Here is a 21202-nt window from a genome sequence, read left to right on the forward strand (position 1 = left end):
GGAGGACATGAAGAGGGAAGGCACAGAGGCCAGTTAGGAGGTTGTTTTAGTCAAATAGGAGAGGGGTGATGTCAACTAGACCTGACAGCAGTAGAGTTGGAAAAAAGTAGGTGGATTTAGTTTTATCTTCTATGATTCAAAATATCTGCTTCATTAAGTCATTTGACCCCAGAAGTAGGTTTGCACTGTAAAGTACTACTTTCCAAACGGTGTGTTAACATTTAGGGTTGAACTAAGGGGCATTTAATCTCCTTTGTGATAGCTGTTTTTGTGTATCTTGAGGTTTCATTTGTGAATATCCAAAGGGATGAATGGCCAAGGTCTTGTTGTGGTACAAGTTCTGATAGAATCCCACAATCCTACTGATTAACTAGACCACAGTGCAGAAGACCAGGATAAGGTCAGGTCCTCCCATGGCCCATCATCCTGTTGGCTCTGCCACCTTTCTTCTTGCCCCATGCTGTGTAGGTGGACCAGGCCAAGAGCAGGGCTCCAGAAGTCAGGCAGCCTGGAGATAGTAACTGGCGAGGACATTTATCAGCTGGAAAAGTGTGAGTGAGTTAAGTCTCTCTCAATTTTAGTTTCCTCATCTGTAAAATGAGATTGTTAGATTATATGGATAATCCCCATAATTTGCTAACCACAGATGCCTGGTTTTCAGTAAAGTGGTCAATAAATGACAAACACTGCCACCTCACCTTCTCTTCAGAGCAGAACTTTTTTTTTTTATTTTTTTTCAGAGCAGAACTTTTTGGAAGAATTATCCTCCTACTGTCTTTGCTTCAGTTTGTCTTCTGCTCTCTCCATGCCCCTGAGGTTACATTTCTAATTTCATACATGTTCCCTTCCCGTAGCCCACACTGCTAAACCCATTGGATGCTATTGTCTTTTCTTACTCGACTTTCACCCTCTTTTAGCACTGTTGAACACACACGGGTTTTTAAAAACCCTCTTGCTGTTGGGTCATTCCATGGCATCATTCTCTGCTGGAAGGTTTTAACCTGGAGAGTACCATGATCAGATTTACGCTTTAGAAAAATTACTCAAAATCATACAACAGCATTTTCATAGCACCTGGCACATTAGACATGTGGAGTGAGCATTGGCTAATACTGCTATTGGTCATCATTATTTGCTACGTCCCACAGTATCCTGGGCAAACCTCTGTTATCTCTCTCATCACTCTGCGTTGTTAGCTTTGGTTTTATTGTTCACCATCTCCAATAGAGAGAGCAGACACCTACTATTTCCGTTTACTTCTGAGGACTTGAGGGGATTATACTTTTCTTCAGGCGGCACCACAAGACATCCTTTGGAGAGTGAAATATGAACAGAAGTGGTCTATGTCACTTCTGGGAGGAAAGAATTGACTAGCTGCAGCTCAAGCCTTCAATGCTTTGTTGCCTTGCATGGCAAATGTGAAATCACATATTGATATGGAGATGCCATGCTCAGCCACGACATGGAGGACAGTAGTTTTACAGAGTTCCCTGGATTTGTAGCAGATTTTAGATGAGTGATAAATCAATCTTTGTTGTTTTAAGACTTTGAAATTTGGGGGGTTATTTGTTGCAGCAGGAAAGCCTAGACTAATGTGAATAAGACAGAACTCTTCCTGGAGCTTATTGCCATGTTCAGCACATATAGGATGTTAATAAATGGAGGTGGAAAGGATATATGAATAAATCGGGAACAGAAGGAAAAAAAAACCCAAGAAGCCATCTCCTTAGGCTTGCATGTATTGGAGTCCTTGGCTCATTGGTTTAGTAGTTAACAATCCTTTACATTTCTGTAGCATTCATGAAAGGCTTTCATACCTCTTACTCGTGTGTTCTATACACCACTCTTAGAGCCAGATACCTAGGATGGACTGAGTCTCAGTAGCATTAAATGATGGCAGAGCTAGAACTCAACTCCCAGTATCTCGATTTCTGGGTCAGGATTCTGTCCATTGCTTCTTAATATCTACAAATGAGGCCAAACTTGTGGACTATATTTGGATAGGCTGTCACCAATCACTGGGGGTCCTGGACACAGTGTGCCTGTCTCTATGCCAAACTAGCCCAAGACTTGGCAAGAGAGTCTGGAGCACATGTCCTGGGATTCACGCCCGAAGGACGTCAATCCACCTGCACTCAGACACACATACTCACACACATACATACACTCTGTCTCTCTCTCTCTCACACACACACACACACATAAAAAATATATATATTATAATTATATATATATATTATATATATATATATATATTCTACATGAATTCAAGCTGCCAGGGTGTCCCCATATGTGGGCAATCACATAGACATACTCGTACTCACATACTGATACACATTTAATTTTGTATCACTTATTCACATGTAATTGTGTGTATACACATTCACACACATGCATATACACATATAAATGTGCTTATTCAAATATTGAAGTATACTTAAATATGTGCTCATCTATTCACAAATACCCATATATAATTGCATAACTGAAAATAATATACTTCATTCCCTCTTAAGAACTTTTACTTATTCTTACGTTTATGTGTGCACACAGATATCTGTGCATCCCCACTTACTTACTTGTACATGTAGAACCACAGAAGCAGACATACTTATGCTCATACCTGTACTTGGCCATAACATTTCTCTTTAAGGTTACCTGTTTCAATATCTTTAAGCTACCATGTATATATACACATACCTATGTGTACATTTGCACAAATATACAAGCCCACAGTATACACATGTGCATAAACACTGCACAGAGATGCTGCTGCATAAGCACTTAATACACACTTATGTGTGTCCAGACAAGCTGGATGGATTCTTCTAGGTTCTAGCTCCAGATCCTTCTCTTGCAGCCTGCCACAGGGGCTGCTCTAGTTCAGGACCCCCTTCTTTCTTCTCTCTTTTCCATTCCCATTACAACCCTACCTTTATTTTCTGTGTAGACTCAATGGAAGTATCTGGTAAGGTCAGATGAAGGGCTGGCAGCTTCAGCCTTCCCCTCATCGGGAATGGATAGAGACCCCTGTTGCTTTTCTGGCTGCCTCTCTGTGCTCTCAGGTCTGTTAGCTCCGGTGAATAAAGCCAGGCCCTGGGAGGCAGACAATCAGGCCTGGGGACTCCAGCTGTTTATAGAGCTGCTATGCACTCCTGCTGCTCTTGGAGAACAAACACAGCCTGGAAAGTTTCTGGCATTGGGACTATGTCCATATTACCACGGGCCCAGGAGGCACAGCTAGCTCTTTGCGTGGTTGGTGAGGCAGAGTCCTGGGCTGGAAGTCTATTCAGTGAAGTTGCCTTTCATCTCTGATTTCCTTATGATGAAAGGAAACAAGTAGAGGCTGGGAAATTCCAAACATCCAGGATTAAATATTTATATTTGGCTCAAGAGAAGATGGGCTTTGGGGTGAGATAAGATCTGAGTTCAAATTCTATCTCTGCCACTGATCAGTTGTGTGACTTGATACAAGTCACTTAACCTTTCTGAGCTTCGTATTACTTATCTATAAAATGGGGATAACATTTCCTGCCCCCTGGAGATTGTGGTGAGCTTGGAATGAGATGATATATGCAGAAGTGCTCCCCACTCTGCCTGGCATGCAGTAGCATTTAAGGCGTGGTGTGGCTCTTGTTTTTAAGATGAGCCCAGTCTTACTCTCCAAGCATGACAAGAAAGGAGGTTTGAATGGGGAAAGTGGTTCAAAGGGTTTGGTGGGGTGAGAAAGAAGCTGAGGGGGAGGGGAAGTGTTGGCCACTTGGAAAAGCGTCAGACCTGGGGTTTTGTCACACTTGCTCCGTACTTTGTGGCCTTGCTCAAGTGATGTCCCCACTCTAGCCGTCATATTCCCTCTCTGTAAAATGAAGGACTGCAAGGACTGCCATAGACAATTTCTTCAGGTTTTCTTCTAGTTCTGAGATATTAGGTTACGTCTTTCTGAAATCATCTGCAAAGTAAATTAAATGCATATAGATAACTAAGGACCCAGTGGAAAAAAGTCACGGTATTATGGAATGTACAAGCTGAAAATGGTAACTCCTATTCTGAATTAACATTAAGTAATAAGGAGAAAACTGTGCCACCTGTGGACCACTCCCAAGGAGGCACATCATTGCCAATTCTTCATTCTTCGTCTGAGGATTCTGTATCTCCACCGCAGGGGGCCATGCCCCCCCACCCCCAGGCTTCCCTTGGGGCTCTTCCCATGTTCCATCTGTTCTGTTTTCCCCTGAGGTGTGCTGAGCCTGGCACGATGTGAGGTTGGGTTTCTACTTCTGATAATAGTTAGGTGGTTGCTTAAGCGTGCTGTGTGGGTCTGTGGTCTCTCGGCTTCCTGAGTCATTGCCTTTTGATGTTATGGCAGTGTGGGGCACTGCAAACACCTTCTATGGGTTACGAGAACAGGATCTTCATCCTTGCCTGGTAGCTCACTAGTTCTGTGATACAATGTGTCCAAATCTATTTCTTTAGCTGGAAACTGGGGGGCATAGTGTTTACCGTGTCTACTGTGTAGAGAGTGGTTGGAAGACCTAGTATTTAGTGAAGGAATCAGATGAGAGAGTGGGCATAAAATATGTTGAAAATTATGAGTAGTATTTAATAATAATAGCTGACATTCACTGTGTGTGTACTTTGTGTCAAGCACCATGCTTGGCACTTTCTACACTTTATCTCTGAATCCTCACCACATGTGGCAAGGTGGATGCTACTGGTACTCCACTCTACAGATGAGGAGAGACTGACTCAGGCTACTCTGCCCCAGGTCATAGAGCTGAACCTCATGTTTTGCTTGGCCATGGAAGACTGTGTCCTAATTGCTACACTATCTCTATAGAGAGCAAAATGTAGCAGGAGTGAAGTCTAGAAAGGTAGGCAGGAGACATGGGAGAGGGGAAAATGGAGATTCAAGGTCACACAGATGATTAGTGATAGCTCTGGGGTCACCATCATCATCTTCATCATCAGCATTATCATGGGAAACATTAAGAGCACTTACAAAAAGCATTTACTGTGACAAAAACTGTCTTGCACTTAATTTCCACCCATGATACCTCGATGAGGTCAATATATTAGTCACCATTGGGATTTTACAGATGGGGAAATTTAGGCTTAAAGACATGAAGAAAAGTGGATTCTCATATATCGTGAATGAGACTGGATCTATGTGACACCAAGAGCCTGGGTGGTAACCACCACACAAAATAAAGGCAAACTGCTATTCTTTTAAGAGAGAGAGAGAAGGGGGAGGGGGTAAAGAGAAGAAGAGAGAGAGAGAATCTTAAGCAGGCTCCACGATCTCTCTCTTCTCTCTCTCTTTGACCTGAGCCAAAATCAAGAGTCAGATGCTTAACTGACTAGGCCAGGTGCCCCAAACTGCCGTTCTTTTAGGAGGAATCTGTGTCAAGGAAATAGATCTCTGTGTGGCCATTGTAGGGAAACAGGTTGGGGTGGGCTGGAATGCTCTTCCAGGTGGTTGGGGTGGTTCCAGGTGGTTGGGGTGGTTGGGGTGCTCTTCCTGCTGGAAGAGCAGGAATGTACACCTGTTCTTAAATAACCAAGTTCTTTACATAGCTGGGTGGTCCTTGACCTAATCTGATAACCATGTATCATTCTAGAAGAGTGCAAGTATCAACACTCACCACACAGAGAGTATGAATAATTCCAGTGTCAATGTGCTTCTGATTTGGGAGGAACAAGAAGAAAAACATTAGGAGCTCTTAAGACATCCATTCAAAGTGTGGAAAAACTTGCCTTTTTGACCTGGATACCCAGTGAAAAGCAGTCATATTTGTTCCTAGTCAACAGGTGGGATCATCTCCATTTGGAAATAATAGACCTATTCATTTTAGGGAATTTTTTTTATCATTTGTCCTTTGGATGTGAGCAGGGTCTACTTGACTCTATTAAGACAGATCTCTTTGCAAAAGGACAGATTTTGGACCATTTGCTCCACAATCTATAGAGATCAGTGATTTTTGCTAGTCTGGGGCTGAAAGATTAGATCTACTCTCCATAAATGCTTAGGACCCAATCATTGTACAAATCAACAGACAATATACTTGATTTGGTTTATTTATTTAAAAAAGTTATTGAGTACTCATTATTAAATCACTGTTCCAGCTGCTGAGGTTACCACAGGAAATGAGACAAGATTCCACCCCAGAAATAACTTACATTATAGCAAGAGCAGGAATGAATAAGCAGACCATTAACCGTGTTACTTGTGAGTGGTAAGTGCTATTATGGGAACTGTAAAATGTGTCATGAGAATGGGTGGAAAGAACTCCTTGTAGCCTTGGGTCAAGCACACAGGTGAACTCACACACGTACACACGTGTTTGAGTGTGCGGGCTGCTTCTGCAGGTAATTCTAGCATAGACTTAAAGGGGAATAGGAATCAGCAAGGGAAGAGGAGCTAGTGTGGGTGGTCTAGGCAGAGTCCTCAATGGCATCAACACAGAGACACACCTGTCTAGAGAACTCTTAGGTGTTTCCATTATCCAGAAAAGGAAGCGAGTGAGAGAGAGAAGAGTTGAAGCAGGGCAGAATCACGGAGGACCTTCTAAGCTTTTCAAAGGAATTGGGGATTAATGGTGAAGCTGAGGGGGAGCCACCAGGGAGGTGTAGAAGCTGGATGATGGTGGGGTTAGATCTGTATTTTAGAAAGACCAGCCTGTGAGAAAGAAGGATCGTAGTGGAGCAAGATGAGAGTTAAGGCTCTTTTGCAGTAATGTGAATGAATAAGCCCCATGGAAGCCTGAACTAGCCAGGGGCAAGGGATGTCTAGAAATGGGTAGCTGTTTTTGCCTTTTTTTTTTAAGATTTTTATTTATTTATTTATTCGAGAGAGAGAGAGAGAGAGAGAGACAGAGACAGGCAGAGACAGGCAGAGGAAGAAGCAAGCTCCATGCAGGGAGCTCAATGTGAGACTTGATCTCAGATCCTGGGATCACATCCTGAGCTGAAGGCAGACGCTCAACTGCTGAGCCACCCAGGCATCCCCAGAAATGGCTAGTTTAGAGGATTTCCTGGCAGTAACATCTGTCTATAGGACGTGATGATTAGCTGGCTGCTCTCATTTGGCTCATAAAGAGATGACTTTAGGCTGCTTAAATTGTTTTCTCATGAGCTAGATCACTCCCTTCAAAGCAAGTACAATTGATTTTTGTTTTGTTTTCAAGGATTGGAAAAAAAATTTAAAGTATCATTGCATCTATTTATAATCACAAATGTATCATTTGCTCCTTGCAGAAATTCAAAAAATAGGGAAAGACTGAAAGAAGAAAATAAAAAATTATCCATAAGTCTGCAAGCCAGGGATAACTGCTATTAATATTTTGGTATTTTTCCTTCTAGTCTTTTTTTCCAGTATAGCTGGTTTATTTTAAACTTTTTACTATGCGAATTTTGAAATATACACAAAAGCTTAGAGAAGAGTTGAATCAACCCAAAAGACCCACTGCGGCTTCTATAAGCAGTTTTCTGCTATTGCACAGTTGAATTGTAAACTTACATGCAGCTCTTTACATTTTCTTTTTTTTTTTAAGATTTTATTTTTTCATGAGAGACACACACAGAGAGGCAGAGACATAGGCGGATGGAGAAGCAGGCTCCCTTACAAGGGGCTTGATGTGGGACTAGATCCCAGGACTCCAGGATCACACCCTGAGCCACCCAGGCAACCCTATAATTTTGTTTCTGCATCCTGGGTGTTTGGCATGTGCTAGCCCTGCTGGCTCTTTGAGCATTTGCAGGTGTATGTCTTCACCCCAAACATTGAATAGGAGAGTAAAAATGCCTAAGTCGCTTGGTATGTACTGGAGATCTGAAAAAACACCAGATTCCCCACCTTCTTGGGGAAACTCCATGCAGAGCGTACATATTTCTGGGAGAGAGATGTCCTCAGCAGGAAATAGCAGCCCATATTTTGTTTCACTCACCATAGTTGTCTCAGCAATGGAACCAAAGCTGTTGATGAAAATATTGCAGCTCACATTCACCGGGGGACCTGCCAATCAAGAGAGATTCCTGCTTAGCTCCATGGCCCAGAAGAAACCCACAGGATAGACCCATTCCTGGAACAGTGACTTCAGGGATGGATTCCTCTTAGCAGAGGAGACCCTTGCTTGCCCTCCACACCAACCCTGAGCAGCAGGGACTCCCAGCCACATCACTCTGCCAGATTCCCTGGTCCCCAAGTGAGCATCAGGTACAGAACACCAAAGGCTGAACTGAGATGTACTTTCATTAACACAGGATGATTCATCATTCTGCCATATGGTTGAAATCCCTTCTCCAAACCCCATCGGCTGCCTTCTAATTTGTGGCTGAAATGTATTTATGGCTCCAACATTTGGAGGCCATCTTGGGAATCGCAAGGAACAGCAAGTTCCTTGCCTTGAACTTATGAACCAAGAGATTGCCTGAAAGGGTGTTGATGGGAATTACCAGCTGAAGAATCCAGAGGGAACCTTGAGGGAAGTCCATAAGTCTTTATTAAATACTTTTCAGACAAACTTTTTAAATTCTACTGCAAAGGATAGGAAAGAAATGAAGGAACATTTGTCTTTGGGATCTCATTGTTAGGGGGCCTCTGTCAATCTTTTCATTTTATACTGTGCTAAGAGTGTTATCGATACTATCTCTATATCCTCTCAACCACTCCAGAAGAGGACATGGTTATTACCTCCACTTTGCAGGTGAAGAAACAGAGAATCAGAGAAGCCACACAGCCAGCATATGGTTGAGCCAGAGTTTGAGTTCAGATTTCTCTAATTCCAAAGCTGGTTGTACTTGGAGGAAAGAGATTCAGAGAAATGAAGGGGCATGTTCAAGGTCACAGAGTGGCGGACTCCAGGATTTTAAGCACTGGGCCTCTACATGAACTGACAAGGGGGCTGAGATAAAATATCCACAGAGAAATGTGAGACCATGGGATAGATTGCTATAAGCAGGAGGAGTTTAGGTATAAGAGAGGTTCTGGGGAACAAGGCATTAGGAAAGACCTCATGAAGGTGATAAACCTTGAGCTGACCTTGAAGGCAGGTAAGACTTGGGTAATAAATAGCTCATCATCCTTCACATGAAGATTGCAATGGGCAATCTGTGAATTTTTTCAGGTCTGCTTTTTTGTTAATCCCCATGAGGTCCTGAGGGAGCCATGGCAAAATTACTGTCCCTGCTATGGAGCAGAGAGTTTTAATAACTTACTTGGGCTTATTTATCAAGCATGTGGTAGAGCCGGGACTCACACCCAAGTTTTCTGACAGTGGAAAGAAGGAAGAAGATGTCTTTGTGTCTTCTGTTACCTCTTTAAAAAAGTAGCCCAAACATTTTACCCAAACTCAGTCAGTTTCCTTCTTTTCAGAAATCTTGGTGTGCAGGAAGGGACTCAGTCTTAAGGCAGGATCCAAGTTTTCCCTCCAAGGTTGTGCCAGGCTCCCTGGGTTTTCAACACAGCTCCAATACTCATTGGCTATTTTATTCAGGTGCGTCTCTTCCTGTTTCTGGGTTACAATTTCCCCATAAGTCTGGGAGAGTAGTGCATGATCTGGGTAGACACTTTGAGCTCCTTTGGTTTGGAATTCCCGTATGGAAGCTATCCATGTGAATTACGTGGTTACAGTATTTCAGGGCTGGAAGGTTTCTTAAAGGTCACCTTATCAATTTCTTCCCAAAGTACTGTCTGTAGTAGAATCACCTGGGGTATAATTTAAACTGCAGATTCCTTGGCCCAAGCCCAGACCAGTGAACCCAGATCTCCGGAAATTAGCCCAGAATGTATTGTTTAATGAGCTACCCGGGTGATTCTCACACACAGCCAAGTTTAGGAACCACTGTTGTAGTGGCACCAGATGCCCATTCAAGGCTGAACACCTCAGTGATGGGGAACTCATTTTGTCTTGAGTAGCTCTTTCCATAGTTGGATACTTCTGTCTGCTAAAACATTTCCCTTATGCTGAGTGAAAATCAGCCTCCTTGTCACTTCCACCTAAACAAAGACCCATTAAATTTTTCCCCTCATTTAGACTCAGACCCAGGCTTTTCTTTTCATTCAGTCTCATACCATTAAGATGCCCCAAAGAGTTACTGCCAGTGCCTTGAAATGACACACTCAGAGTTCCCACCCAGGCCCTGCAAGCATCTGGTGCTGTGACTCCCATATAAATTAGATCCTGATTTATGTGTGTGAGAGGGCGCCAGCCAAAGGGACCCCATGGGGAGGTGTGGTTCATTGATATAAATCTGAAATTAAATTATCCTCGAGAAAATTACAATCCGGCCGCCTTTGGCAGCAGGATAATGTATACATTTCATTAAATATTAAAGTTTAATTTTGCTTTTGTGTATGTGTTTGTATTAGGCTGTGCCCCAATCCTGGGAGCCATTATCCTATACAAAGTCTTAAAGAAGATACAGACTATCAGAGCTAGAAGGTCTGAAGCCCTACTGGATCCTTCTGCAGATGCAGAAACAAAGGCCCAGATATGTCAAGTGATGTACTTCGGGTCACACTATCAGGTCAGTGGTGGGAGGACTGGACTCCAGTGTTAGCATGCTTTACTTCCGTATTCTGATTTGCATTGCCACTGTGTTCTGCAGACTGAGCCTGCTGTTCCCTGCCATCCTGATCTTCAGGAGAGTCAAGAGCAGGCAAGATTTCTGGTGTTTGAAGGAAACTGCTGGGTGATTAATCACTCTGTAGAGTTTCCAAACAATGCAGACCTCTTCCTCTTGTGTTAGGGTTACAGAGGCCTTATCTGCATGGCCTTTTCAGGAGCTCTGTGTTTGTAAGCCTTGTGGCTTTTGGAAGTCTTATTTGTGCCTTGAGTGGAAGTGTGAAAGGACCTTGGGACTCAGGGGCAGAAGAACCTTCATGCCAATGTTTCACCCCTTACCACAAGGCAGAGTGGTGAAACCTTGCTTCCCAGTTTTAGAGAGTAGGGTGGGGGGGGGTGTCCTAGAAGATTTACCTTGCTCAGGGCCTGACTTAGAGGGGACTGAAGGGAGTAGAGACACTGCAGGTTTGGGAAGCGACTAAGACATTATCTAGTGCTGTAGATTTGGGGACCAGATGTTCAAAGTAAGGCTCCCAGATGGGGATAGGGAGGAGAAGAGCCCTGATTCAATAATTTTATAGTCTGAGCAAAATTTTATTTCTTAAAACTGTCCATTGCTAAGTAAATAAATTAGTTAATGAATAAACAGATCAACAAATCACTAGCATTGTACCAAGAATTGAGTAAATGTAGCTGAGTGAAAATCCCTAATCTAGATGGCATCCTTTGGGAAAGTCACTTAACTGCCTTATGTCTTTGCATATATTTTGGTTCCTTCGTTCATTCATTTGTTTTTGAAAGGATTACTGAGGGCCATCTATGTGCCAAGTACAGTGCTATGCACAAAGGATAACTAACTAATACGTGAACGCTGTATGGTACACATGCAACGACGGGATTCCTCTCTCGGGAGAGCGAGACACTCCGGCTGGAGTTCCGAGAGAGCCCACCAGGGGGCGTGGTGAGCTGGAATTCGGGAAAACTGAAGGCGGCACTGGAGGCAACCTGGTGGTCATTGTTCTTGACCATGTTTGGCCAATGGAGTGTCTAAACGGTGTCATTTAGCTGCCAACTTGGAAGACTTCCTAGAAAACCCTCAAGTCTTATCTCGGAAGGCCTGCTGCCCAGGGCCTGTATTCCTACCTGGCAGCTACTTTAGCACCTGACAAGTGAGCCTGTACTTTCTGTTTTTTTCTTATCCCGGTCCCGCTTCACTCATGTGCCATACATGATCCCTCTGCGTGTTTGAGGTTGTGACCCTGGTGAAAGGCGTGGTCCCAGGCACTATGGCAGGAACACTGGTCATGATTTACCTGTTCTTGAGGGAACCATGGTCATGCTAAGGATGCTGGGAGATAGGGCCCAGGGAGAAGGGGTCAGAGGAGCCTGGAGGTAGAGAGGAGTGGGAGGTGGGCCCCAAACAACCAACCCCTATGCATTTCACAGAGCACTTTCCATTTGCAGAGCACTCCGAGAAGGGTACTTGGAGAAGGGGGAGCCAGGTAAGCAAATATTAGGAAGCTGTTACTAGCTGTCACATCCCTTGTTTGGTCTTGGACTTGAGCTGAAAAGAACAGTGAGGAAGGGCATCTGGAATCAATAATTGATTAGGAGGCTGGCAGTTGATCCTTGAAATAAGATTTTAAAGGGGTACTGGAAGGAAGGTCAGAGAGCATGGGGTCCCAGGGAGCTCCTTACAATCGCACCTATAGAACTCTGCTTGGCAGTTTGGGATTGCTGCAACTTCTTTGGGTATCCACAGACATGACGAAGGGAACCTGTCTCCTCTCGTAGCAGATGTCAGGGTCTCGTAGAAGAGCCCTTCAGAGCTGAAAGAAGCTTCTTAGATCACGCTGGTGAGGATGTGTAAATTGGTCACCCACAGGGCATATCTGGCTCACAAACATGTTTCTTTTGAATTCACATGTTTTAGGAATCAGGAAATTTTGCCTAAATCTTGATTTCTGGCTCTTCTGAGAGAACTGGATGATTAGGAAACATGAGGCCCTAATTCCTGTAGGGTAACTGTGGCCTGGGGCTAAGGAGAGGCTGTGCCCTTTCAAGGAGACTGTACCTCTGTTTCTCCATAGTGGCTACAACTCCCTTTGGCCTCACTTTGGGCTCACCTTACTTGTTATCCCTGGAGCCATTTGAAATTGTGACTCTGATTTAGACTAGACCTTTTTTTTTTTTTTAAGATCTTTACTTATTTATTTGACAGAAAGACAGAGTGAGAGCATGAGTGCACATGTGCAAACAGCAGGAGCAGCAGAGGGAGAGGGAGACTTCCTGCTGAGTAGGGAACCCAAGGCAGGGTTGGATTCCAGGGTCCTGGGATCATGACCTGAGCCAAAGGCAGATGCTTAACTGACTGAGCCACCTAGGAGCCCCTAGACTGGACTATTTCAAAATTATATACTAATCCTTGGGAACTTTCAGCAGATGAATTTTAGTTGGAAGTTTCTTCTCTAAAATAACAGTAAACTGCTTGGAGGAAAAGTGAGGGTGGGCTTGCTCATTATTCCCTGTGTGCCTTTTTTGGGCACATGGTGGAAACCTGAGAACTCCATGAAGCATAGTTTATAACCCACAGATACATCCAACTCTATCACTGCAGAGATGAGGAACTGAGGCCCAGAGAAAGGAAGAGGCTTATCAAAGTTCAGAGGATACGTTTGCACCTGAAGCAAAACATGAACCCCTTTCTCCACGTTCCATATTTGTCTATCTGTCTGTTACACCAGAGGGAGCAAATAGGGTTTCATTCACATACTAACCCCTGGCAGCCAGAGGTACTGTTGAGCTGGGTTCTCTGAAGCTTTGTTTGGGCTTGGTGGGGAGAAGACAGAACAATGTCTGCATCTGGGAAAGAGTCGGAGTCATACCATGTGTTTGCCATCTGCGTACAATACCATGCTGTTTGCTTCTGTAATTTAGGAAAGCAGATCCCTGAGAATCTGGAAGGAAAGTTTTCTCTACCTTTGAAGTTGGGCCTGATCCTGGCATCATATCCAGAGGTTCTCCCCATTAGCTTATCCAGGAAATCCGAGGGTGACATGGGCTTGGGTGCAGAGCGGGCAGCTTCAGCCTCCTTGGAAGCAGCAAGGCTAAGAAAAGAGAGGAAAGCAGAGGGTTAATGATGGCCTTGTGATCATATCCCAGCCTTGCCCAGATCCAAGAACCACCAGAGTGTTCTCAGCCTAGGAAATAGGGAGTGTGGGTCCTTAATGAGGAAAGGCCAGGTTAAATTGTTTGGCCAGACATCAGCCAACATGGAATCCTGTCAGGCAGCTGCCTGTCTCATGCTGTGGAGAAGCTGCTGCCTCTTTAGGTTGCATCTCTGGGGTTTTGTGCAATCATACTCGGCTGCTGGGCCTACCTGGGAGGAGATTGAAGGGTCAACTTCCCCCGAGGCCCAGCCCCGTGTTTTGAGTGACTGCACTGTCATGGGTCTGGGGAATAGCACATCTAGAGAGAATCTTAGAGATCTAATAGTTCAGCCTTTCCCCAAAGTTTCTCTTCAGAATCAGTCACTAATTAAAAAAAAATGTTGCCCAAGTCAAATGCATTGGGGAACAGAAATTTAATCAGGCATCTTTACCTCGAGTCTTCTCAGAAGCTTTAACAAGCTTAGAGGCCTATACTTATGGGACTACCATCTCATGAAACATACACTTTAGAAAATGGTCAGTTGGGAAAATTGAGGTATAGTTAGTGGAAGAGAACAATGTAGGTCCCAGAGTAAATCAGTCTGCCTCAGTGTATCAGGATTGGGGGATTCAAGGCTGCTGGAGTGCTTCACACTGTTTCTGTCACCAACCCCCATCCCCCACTCCCACGTGACACTGTAGTTTCGGGTCCTCATTCATGCCATAGCATGAATTACTGAGTCTAAGGACAGTGGCTGTCCCCCTGCCACAATCTCAAAGGTGGATAGATTTCTAAAAGAGTCAAGATTGAAAGCTTAAGGGTGAAAGAACAATCATTCAGGTTCTTTGGGCAACTGAGCTTTCCCAGTCCTGAAATTGTACCAGGAGATAGCTGGATCAAGTGCAACCCTGGGGTGTGGTGCTCTCAGCAGCTGGTAAGTTGAAGGATGTGCATGCATAGAGGGATGGGTGTGTGCACATACACACACGTGTGTGTGTGTGTTGCAGAAGATGGGAACTTCTGTCACCTAGCCAAGTAGGACATTGTGTTCCCCAAGGATATGCACTCAACCTCTCTTGTTCTTCACCTTGGCTTGTTTCTGATCTCACAGCTGTAACGGTTTAAGTGATCACCTTTAATGGATGACTTTCAAATCTGTATCTCTGCCTGGCTGCTCAGGAAGCCCCCTTTCCTCCCATGCAGACACCTGCAGGGCATGTCTATCTAGATGTCCTGTGCCTCAAATTCATCTCCCAAACTGAATGCCATAGCTTCCTCTCTGAACCAGCTCCTCCAGAGCACACTTCCCCAGACAGCACCAGCGTCTGTCCACTGGCTAGGTCTACAAGCTCCAGAGCTGTCTTGTCTCCTTGTCGCCTTTTCCACTCATCCCCTCATTCACCAGGTCCTGGACTGTGCTACCTTGTAATATAGTTACTTGTGTTTGCATTTGAAGACCAGGAATCATGGTGTTTTTTTTTTTTTTAAGATTTTTTAAATCTATTTATTCATTCACGAGAGACAGAGAGAGAGAGAGAGAGAGAGGCAGAGACACAGACAGAGGGAGAAGCAGGCTCCATGCAGGGAGCCTGATGTGGGACTCGATCCTGGATCTCCAGGATCAGGCCCTGGGCCAAAGGCAGATGCTCAACCACCAAGCCACCCGGGCTGCCCAATCATGGTGTTTTCATTTATTGTTTATTTGTTCTTTTAATCCCCTGCTATATCTATCACGTATCTCAAACATAATTGGTGCTCAGTGATTGCACAGTGAATGAATGAATGAATACTATGCTACTTTAATTAAACAAATATTCTGGTTAGGAGGGTATTCATAAATATTCATGTATGGACTAACAATTTTAAAGTAATTACGCTATTATTTCCAGTAATGAAGAATACTGAAAGCAATCTGGTATTCCTGTGCAGGTTCAGAAGGCATTCCAGGATTATTCAGACACTCATGTTATGTCACCTGAAGATCCCTTACCCATATACTAAAGAGCTCGTTTTGACTGACAGGATGAAGGACAAATGCATTTTCCTGTTTTTTTTTTTTCTTTTGTGTGTGACTCTGGATGTTTGTGAGTTGGTGTCATGTGTACAAGTGGGTAGACATGTATGGATATGTGTGGGGATTGGGATGTGATAGGTGTTTGTGGATGTGCAGTGGATTGTGTTACATAGATACACGTTTGCAAACGTGAATACCTATGTTCATGTGAAAGTGTGTTGTTAAGTATGGCATTTGTGTGTGTATATGTGGGGTGGATATATATATATATATATATATATATATATATATATATATGAGCTATAGGGTATGAATATATGGAATGCTTGTGTGGATGTATGTATGTGGTATGTGTAGTGCATATATGTGTTTCCAAAATGAACTGTGAGAGGTAATATAAGAAAGCACAAAAAGAGTGAAAAGAACAGATGATTGGAATTTATCTTGTCTCACTTATTTATAAGCTGTGTGACCTTGGGGAAGTTACACAACCTCTCTGAACTTGAGTTGCCTCCTAGGTCAAATTAGTTTTACACAAGCAGTAATTGATGTAAAAAACACCTAGGACGGTTCTTGGAACATAGTGGGCAGGTAATACATTGTCTTGCTCTTGCCTTGCTGTGTGTATGTGTGTGTGTGTGTGTGTGTGAAGCAGTTCAGAGCCAGTCTGGGGTCTTCTTTCTGGTCTCACTGCTACTTTCAGTGGCACCATAGGCTCCACATGGCTGGGAAGTCTTGCCAGATACCTTCCATGGCTCACAGTCCCGGCCTTTTCCCCATTCAGCACCAGACTCATGGCCGCTCTGTGGCTCTGGTGTGAACAAAAGTGACCACAGGCATGCAACTGGTGATTTATGACTTTTCTGCTGCTATAATTCACTTCTAGAACCTTTCTAGGAGTGGGGTTATGAAGCTTTCATAAGTTCCCGTTCTCTCTGCAGCCGCTTCTCTCAGATAATAAGATTTGGGAACATAGTACTCCCTCCCAGCAGCTACTGGAGCACCAGCCATCTCTTAGCCCTTAGGCCTCTTTCATAAGCCTGAATCCTATTATGCTGTACAGTGAGAGAATGAATTTGCCCCAAATTATCCTCTACCACTTGCTTTTAGCAAAATGTGCCATTTAATACCTGAATCCTCCCCCAAGCTGAGGAGTCCTCTGGTCACCCTAGCATTCATGTCTGCAGCACCTGGCCACTGACTCACTGCAAACCCTGGCAGGGGGAGCTGAACATGAAGGCATGGAGACTCTGAGAGGTTAAGTAACTGGCCTCGAGTCACACAGCACTTTAAGGACAGAAGGGTTTAGAAATCAAACTGTTAAGGTTGCTTCATCCAAAAGCTACAATGTATGGGAAAGCCTTGTAAATTGCAAAGAGTATCAATAACATAGCTGCTCTTGCTACTATCTGTTACATTCAGGAACATCAGAACATGAGTCTGACTTCCAGCAATTCTGGAACAACTCCACTCACCACACTGTAAGGTGGAGAAGAAAGAGTTGTGGGTCACCACATGATCTGTTTCGTCAAGTGATTCACAGCAGAATTCTTTGAAATTCTGAGATTTGCTAGTCCCAACTTCCCCACATATCACATACCAGTGGGTTTTTGGATATCCCTTTCACGTTTTTGGCCTTGTTTCTGCACCACCTCTCCTAGTCAGTTACAATGTTTCCTTAAATTGCCTCACTTCTTTCAAACTTACTCTTTTTATTTTTAAAAGATTTTATTTATGTATTGTACACAGAGAGAGAGAGATTGATTGAGCACAAGCAGGGGGAGTGGGAGAGGGGAGAAGCAGGCTCTCCGCTGAGCAGGGAGCCTGACACTGGGCTCGATCCCAGGACCCTGGGATCACAACCTGAGCCAAAGGTAGATGCATAACCCCTTGAGACACCCAGGTACCCCCAAACTATTTTTAAACACTGAACTTGGTATTTTACTGCTTAAAAATGAAAAAGCAGTATTATTTGCCGTAATAGACATAACCCCAATAATGAAAGTAGTGAAAACAAAACAAAAAGAGAAGTCTAAAATTCTACTAAAGAAGTCTAAAAATCAACACATGGTTGATCACCAACATTCAGAATGCAAAGCCTGCCGGGAATCCCAGGGGAAGACCAGGAGGTATCACAAAAGTTTGGAGACATATTAACACCTGACTGAGACTCTTCCTGAGATAACGAGAAGAACCGAAAGACAAATATACAATAGTAATTCACTGATATTGTGGGTGAACCACCCCCAGCCATCCCCCATCCCTTTTTTGGCCTACACCAAAATTTCTCTAATTCTTTTTCAAATACAAAGGCTCCATTTGAATGTCAAAGTAGCCATGCACCTCCACTGGATAATCATTGTACATTTCTGTCTATATTTAAAAAGTACATTTTGCACAGAATTAGTTCAAGGGCCCCCTATAGTCAGTCTGTGCTCTGTGCTTGTGTGCAAAGTAAATATGCATCAAGGAACCCTTGGTGTACTTTTAGAACCACTACCTCTTTTATTTTATTTATTTTATTTTTTTAAATAATAAATTTATTTTTTATTGGTGTTCAATTTGCCAACATACAGAATAACACCCAGTGCTCATCCCGTCAAGTGCCCCCCTCCGTGCCCATCACCCATTCACCCCCACTCCCCACCCTCCTCCCCTTCCACTACCCCTAGTTCGTTTCCCAGAGTTAGGAGTCTTCATGTTCTGTCCCCCTTTCTGATATTTCCTACCCATTTCTTCTCCCTTCCCCTCTATTCCCTTTCACTATTTTTTATATTCCCCAAATGAATGAGAACATATAATGTTTGTCCTTCTCCAATTGACTTATTTCACTCAGCATAATACCCTCCAGTTCCATCCATGTCAAAGCAAATGTTGGGTATTTGTCGTTTCTAATGGCTGAGTAATATTCCATTGTATACATAAACCACATCTTCTTTATCCATTCATCTTTCGATGGACACTGAGGCTCCTTCCACAGTTTGGCTATTGTGGACATTGCTGCTAGAAACATCGGGGTGCAGGTGTCCCAGCGTTAGAACCACTACCTCTGGTGAACTTGAACGTTGGCCCATAGACTGTGAGCTACACTGAACAGAGAAGCTGGGGATGAATCTGAGAAGGGAAACATTTGATTGTTCGGATTTGCTGACCCTATGAAAGTATTTGGAAATGATGCAAATTGTTTCAGGGATTACTGCACTGTAATGCTGTGAATCAGACTCGATTGAGACAAATTGATTCATAGTAATTTCAGAAAGACCGTGAGAGCTTCAGGGACCAAGTGTTCTGTGCCTCGCCGAGAAGGCTTTGTGGCAAAAGCCGCACAGACTGGACAGAGTGCTAAACTCTCTGTCACCTTTTAGTTAGGAGATTTGTCATGCTGGGAGACTTTGGTACTTAAAGCCCCTCAGTTTTGACTCCTAATGTAAGAGACCATGGAAAAATCCAGGAGTGGGTTTCCCAGCCAAGGGTGGGGGGATGGAGGCAGGGTGACATGGTGAAGTGAGAGCTGTGTGACTTTCTCTTTATGGCTTTCAGTTTCCCAAGCTATAAAATAAGGGGGTTAGAATAATCTCAAGGAGTCCTTCTGGCCCTAGACTGTCATTTTATTAGTCTGTAATATTCCTTTTTTTTTCTTTTTCACACATCTCATCTGGACATCTAAATTTGTCTGGACTCTTTTGGGGGAATGTGAGCATGTTTGTGACTTGGTTTTTCCCAACCCAGTCTCGAGATTTCTCTCCAATGGAACAACTCATTTTCCAGGGATTTGTTGCAAGAAAGGCCAGATCAATGCTCAGATTCTCATTCTCCTGTTGCAACATCAATTGGAAATAGGGAATCAATATGGAGCTGTCCATCCGAATTTCAGATGAACTGGGCTTGGCAACAATACTGGGGAGAAACAGTTTTCAATTATACCCTGCATGACACCGCACCAACAAGAACCATTCTGGGTTGGCAGAGGGCATCCTCCCCACAGATTGCATCTCCTTGGTTCAACACCAGTAGAGAAGTCAGGAGGTCAAGGGGAAGGAAGGATAAAGTGAGGTTCAGAGGAGAGACTAACGGGCAGAGGGTAGCCAAAGGAGAGGCAGGCACACTGGAGGAGAAGCTGCAGGTGCAGGCTGAGAAGAGAGGGGAGGTGGAGTGGGGAGCAGAGTGTGCAGATGTGAAGGTGCCTGAGCTGTGGCCAGTGCTATACTCAAGGGGCTCAGTGAGGACAGGGGACGAGCACTTGACTGCACGTAGTGGGAGGGTGGGGGCTTTCCAGGGGGCTTTGAGGAAAAAGCCAATTTTACAGTAGAGCTTGCAGGTTGGGTGTGGAGTTGGCCTGGAAGAAAGAGGGGAGGAGGAGTGTTTTGAATAGAAGGAACAGCATGTGTACAGTCTAGAAGTGAAAGAAATTTAGTGTGTATGAGGGAGAGAAGGAAGGGGTGGAAGAGAGAGATACAGAGAGAGAGAGAGGGAGAGAGAAGACAATGATAAGAGGTAAGGATGAAACATCCTTAAAGTCTTAAAGTCTCTGTGGTTGGGAGTAGTAGAGATTGGCCCCCCACTGGTCTATGTCCTAATGGTGGATCTAACATTTAAGGGAAGATTGCCTGTCCCCTAATCCCTTTACATTAAAAATAAGCCATCCTGGTTTCTCTGCTCTTCCTGGTTGTACTGAACAATGTGGTCTGGCCAAGCTTGAGAAATGGGCCCTTCAAAAACAACTGCAAATGAGGGGTGTCCAATTTGGCTTCCAGGCAACTTATCCTCTGAAGTGGGCTGGAATATCTAGCCGTGCTTTGCCTTGGAAGGGACATTATCCAATGAGCCAGTATTTATTCTGTGCAGAAAGTACCTGGAAATCTAGTCAAATGTTGGTTGAAAGTGTGCTCTGTGCTTCCATGGGCATTTACTCACAACACAGTTTTGAACGTCACTGTGGGTATAGCCATCGATCTATCTCCAACTTTCTGTGTGGTCTTGGGCTAAATCTTTCTCATAGGTGGACCACAGCTTCATCGTCTGTGAGTGGCAGATTGGCATTAGATTGGGCATGATGAATGTTTTGTGTCGAGTGTCCACTCCGTTCAAGGTGGTGGCTGCTTGGAGAGCAGCTCTGGGGCTTGACGCAGCAGGGAAGGTAGAATGGATCATCAGTCTGTCAAGGGACTAGATTGTGGAGTGTGGGGTCATCTCAGTTTTGCAGGCCCTCTTGCTGTGAAATCCTGTGATCCTTCTGATTGATGAAGCACCCCCTATATGTATAAAGCGTGCTGGGGAGATGCAGATGAACATGTCACTGCCTTATAGAAAAAGCCCCTCAGGTGGGCAGAGTTTGTGTCTGTCTCATTCAGTGCTTGGCATGTGGTGGCAATCAATAATCATTTGTTGATGAATGGCCTTTGCCCCCTTGTTGCCCTCTGTTGCAGGTAGAACAGATTAGGTACATTAACAAATATCAGAGGCTGCCACCCAGCTT

General features: G+C 44.1%; 1 protein-coding gene across 2 annotated transcripts in view; it reads right to left on the reverse strand.

The window, feature by feature from the left end:
• GLRA1 (glycine receptor alpha 1) overlaps positions 1–21202 on the reverse strand; it is an 85092-nt gene that overhangs the window by 37626 nt on the left and 26264 nt on the right. For both annotated transcript variants that reach the window (XM_055325598.1, XM_055325596.1), the window contains exons 2-3: positions 13542–13669; positions 7944–8011 (exon numbers count right to left, since the gene is read on the reverse strand). In XM_055325598.1, the coding sequence (XP_055181573.1) occupies positions 7944–8011; positions 13542–13669 (196 nt within the window). The remainder of the gene's footprint in view (positions 1–7943; positions 8012–13541; positions 13670–21202) is intronic.

Source organism: Nyctereutes procyonoides, unplaced genomic scaffold (assembly GCF_905146905.1).
Source record: "Nyctereutes procyonoides isolate TBG_1078 unplaced genomic scaffold, NYPRO_anot_genome, whole genome shotgun sequence".
In the NCBI taxonomy this organism is placed as follows: domain Eukaryota; kingdom Metazoa; phylum Chordata; class Mammalia; order Carnivora; family Canidae; genus Nyctereutes; species Nyctereutes procyonoides.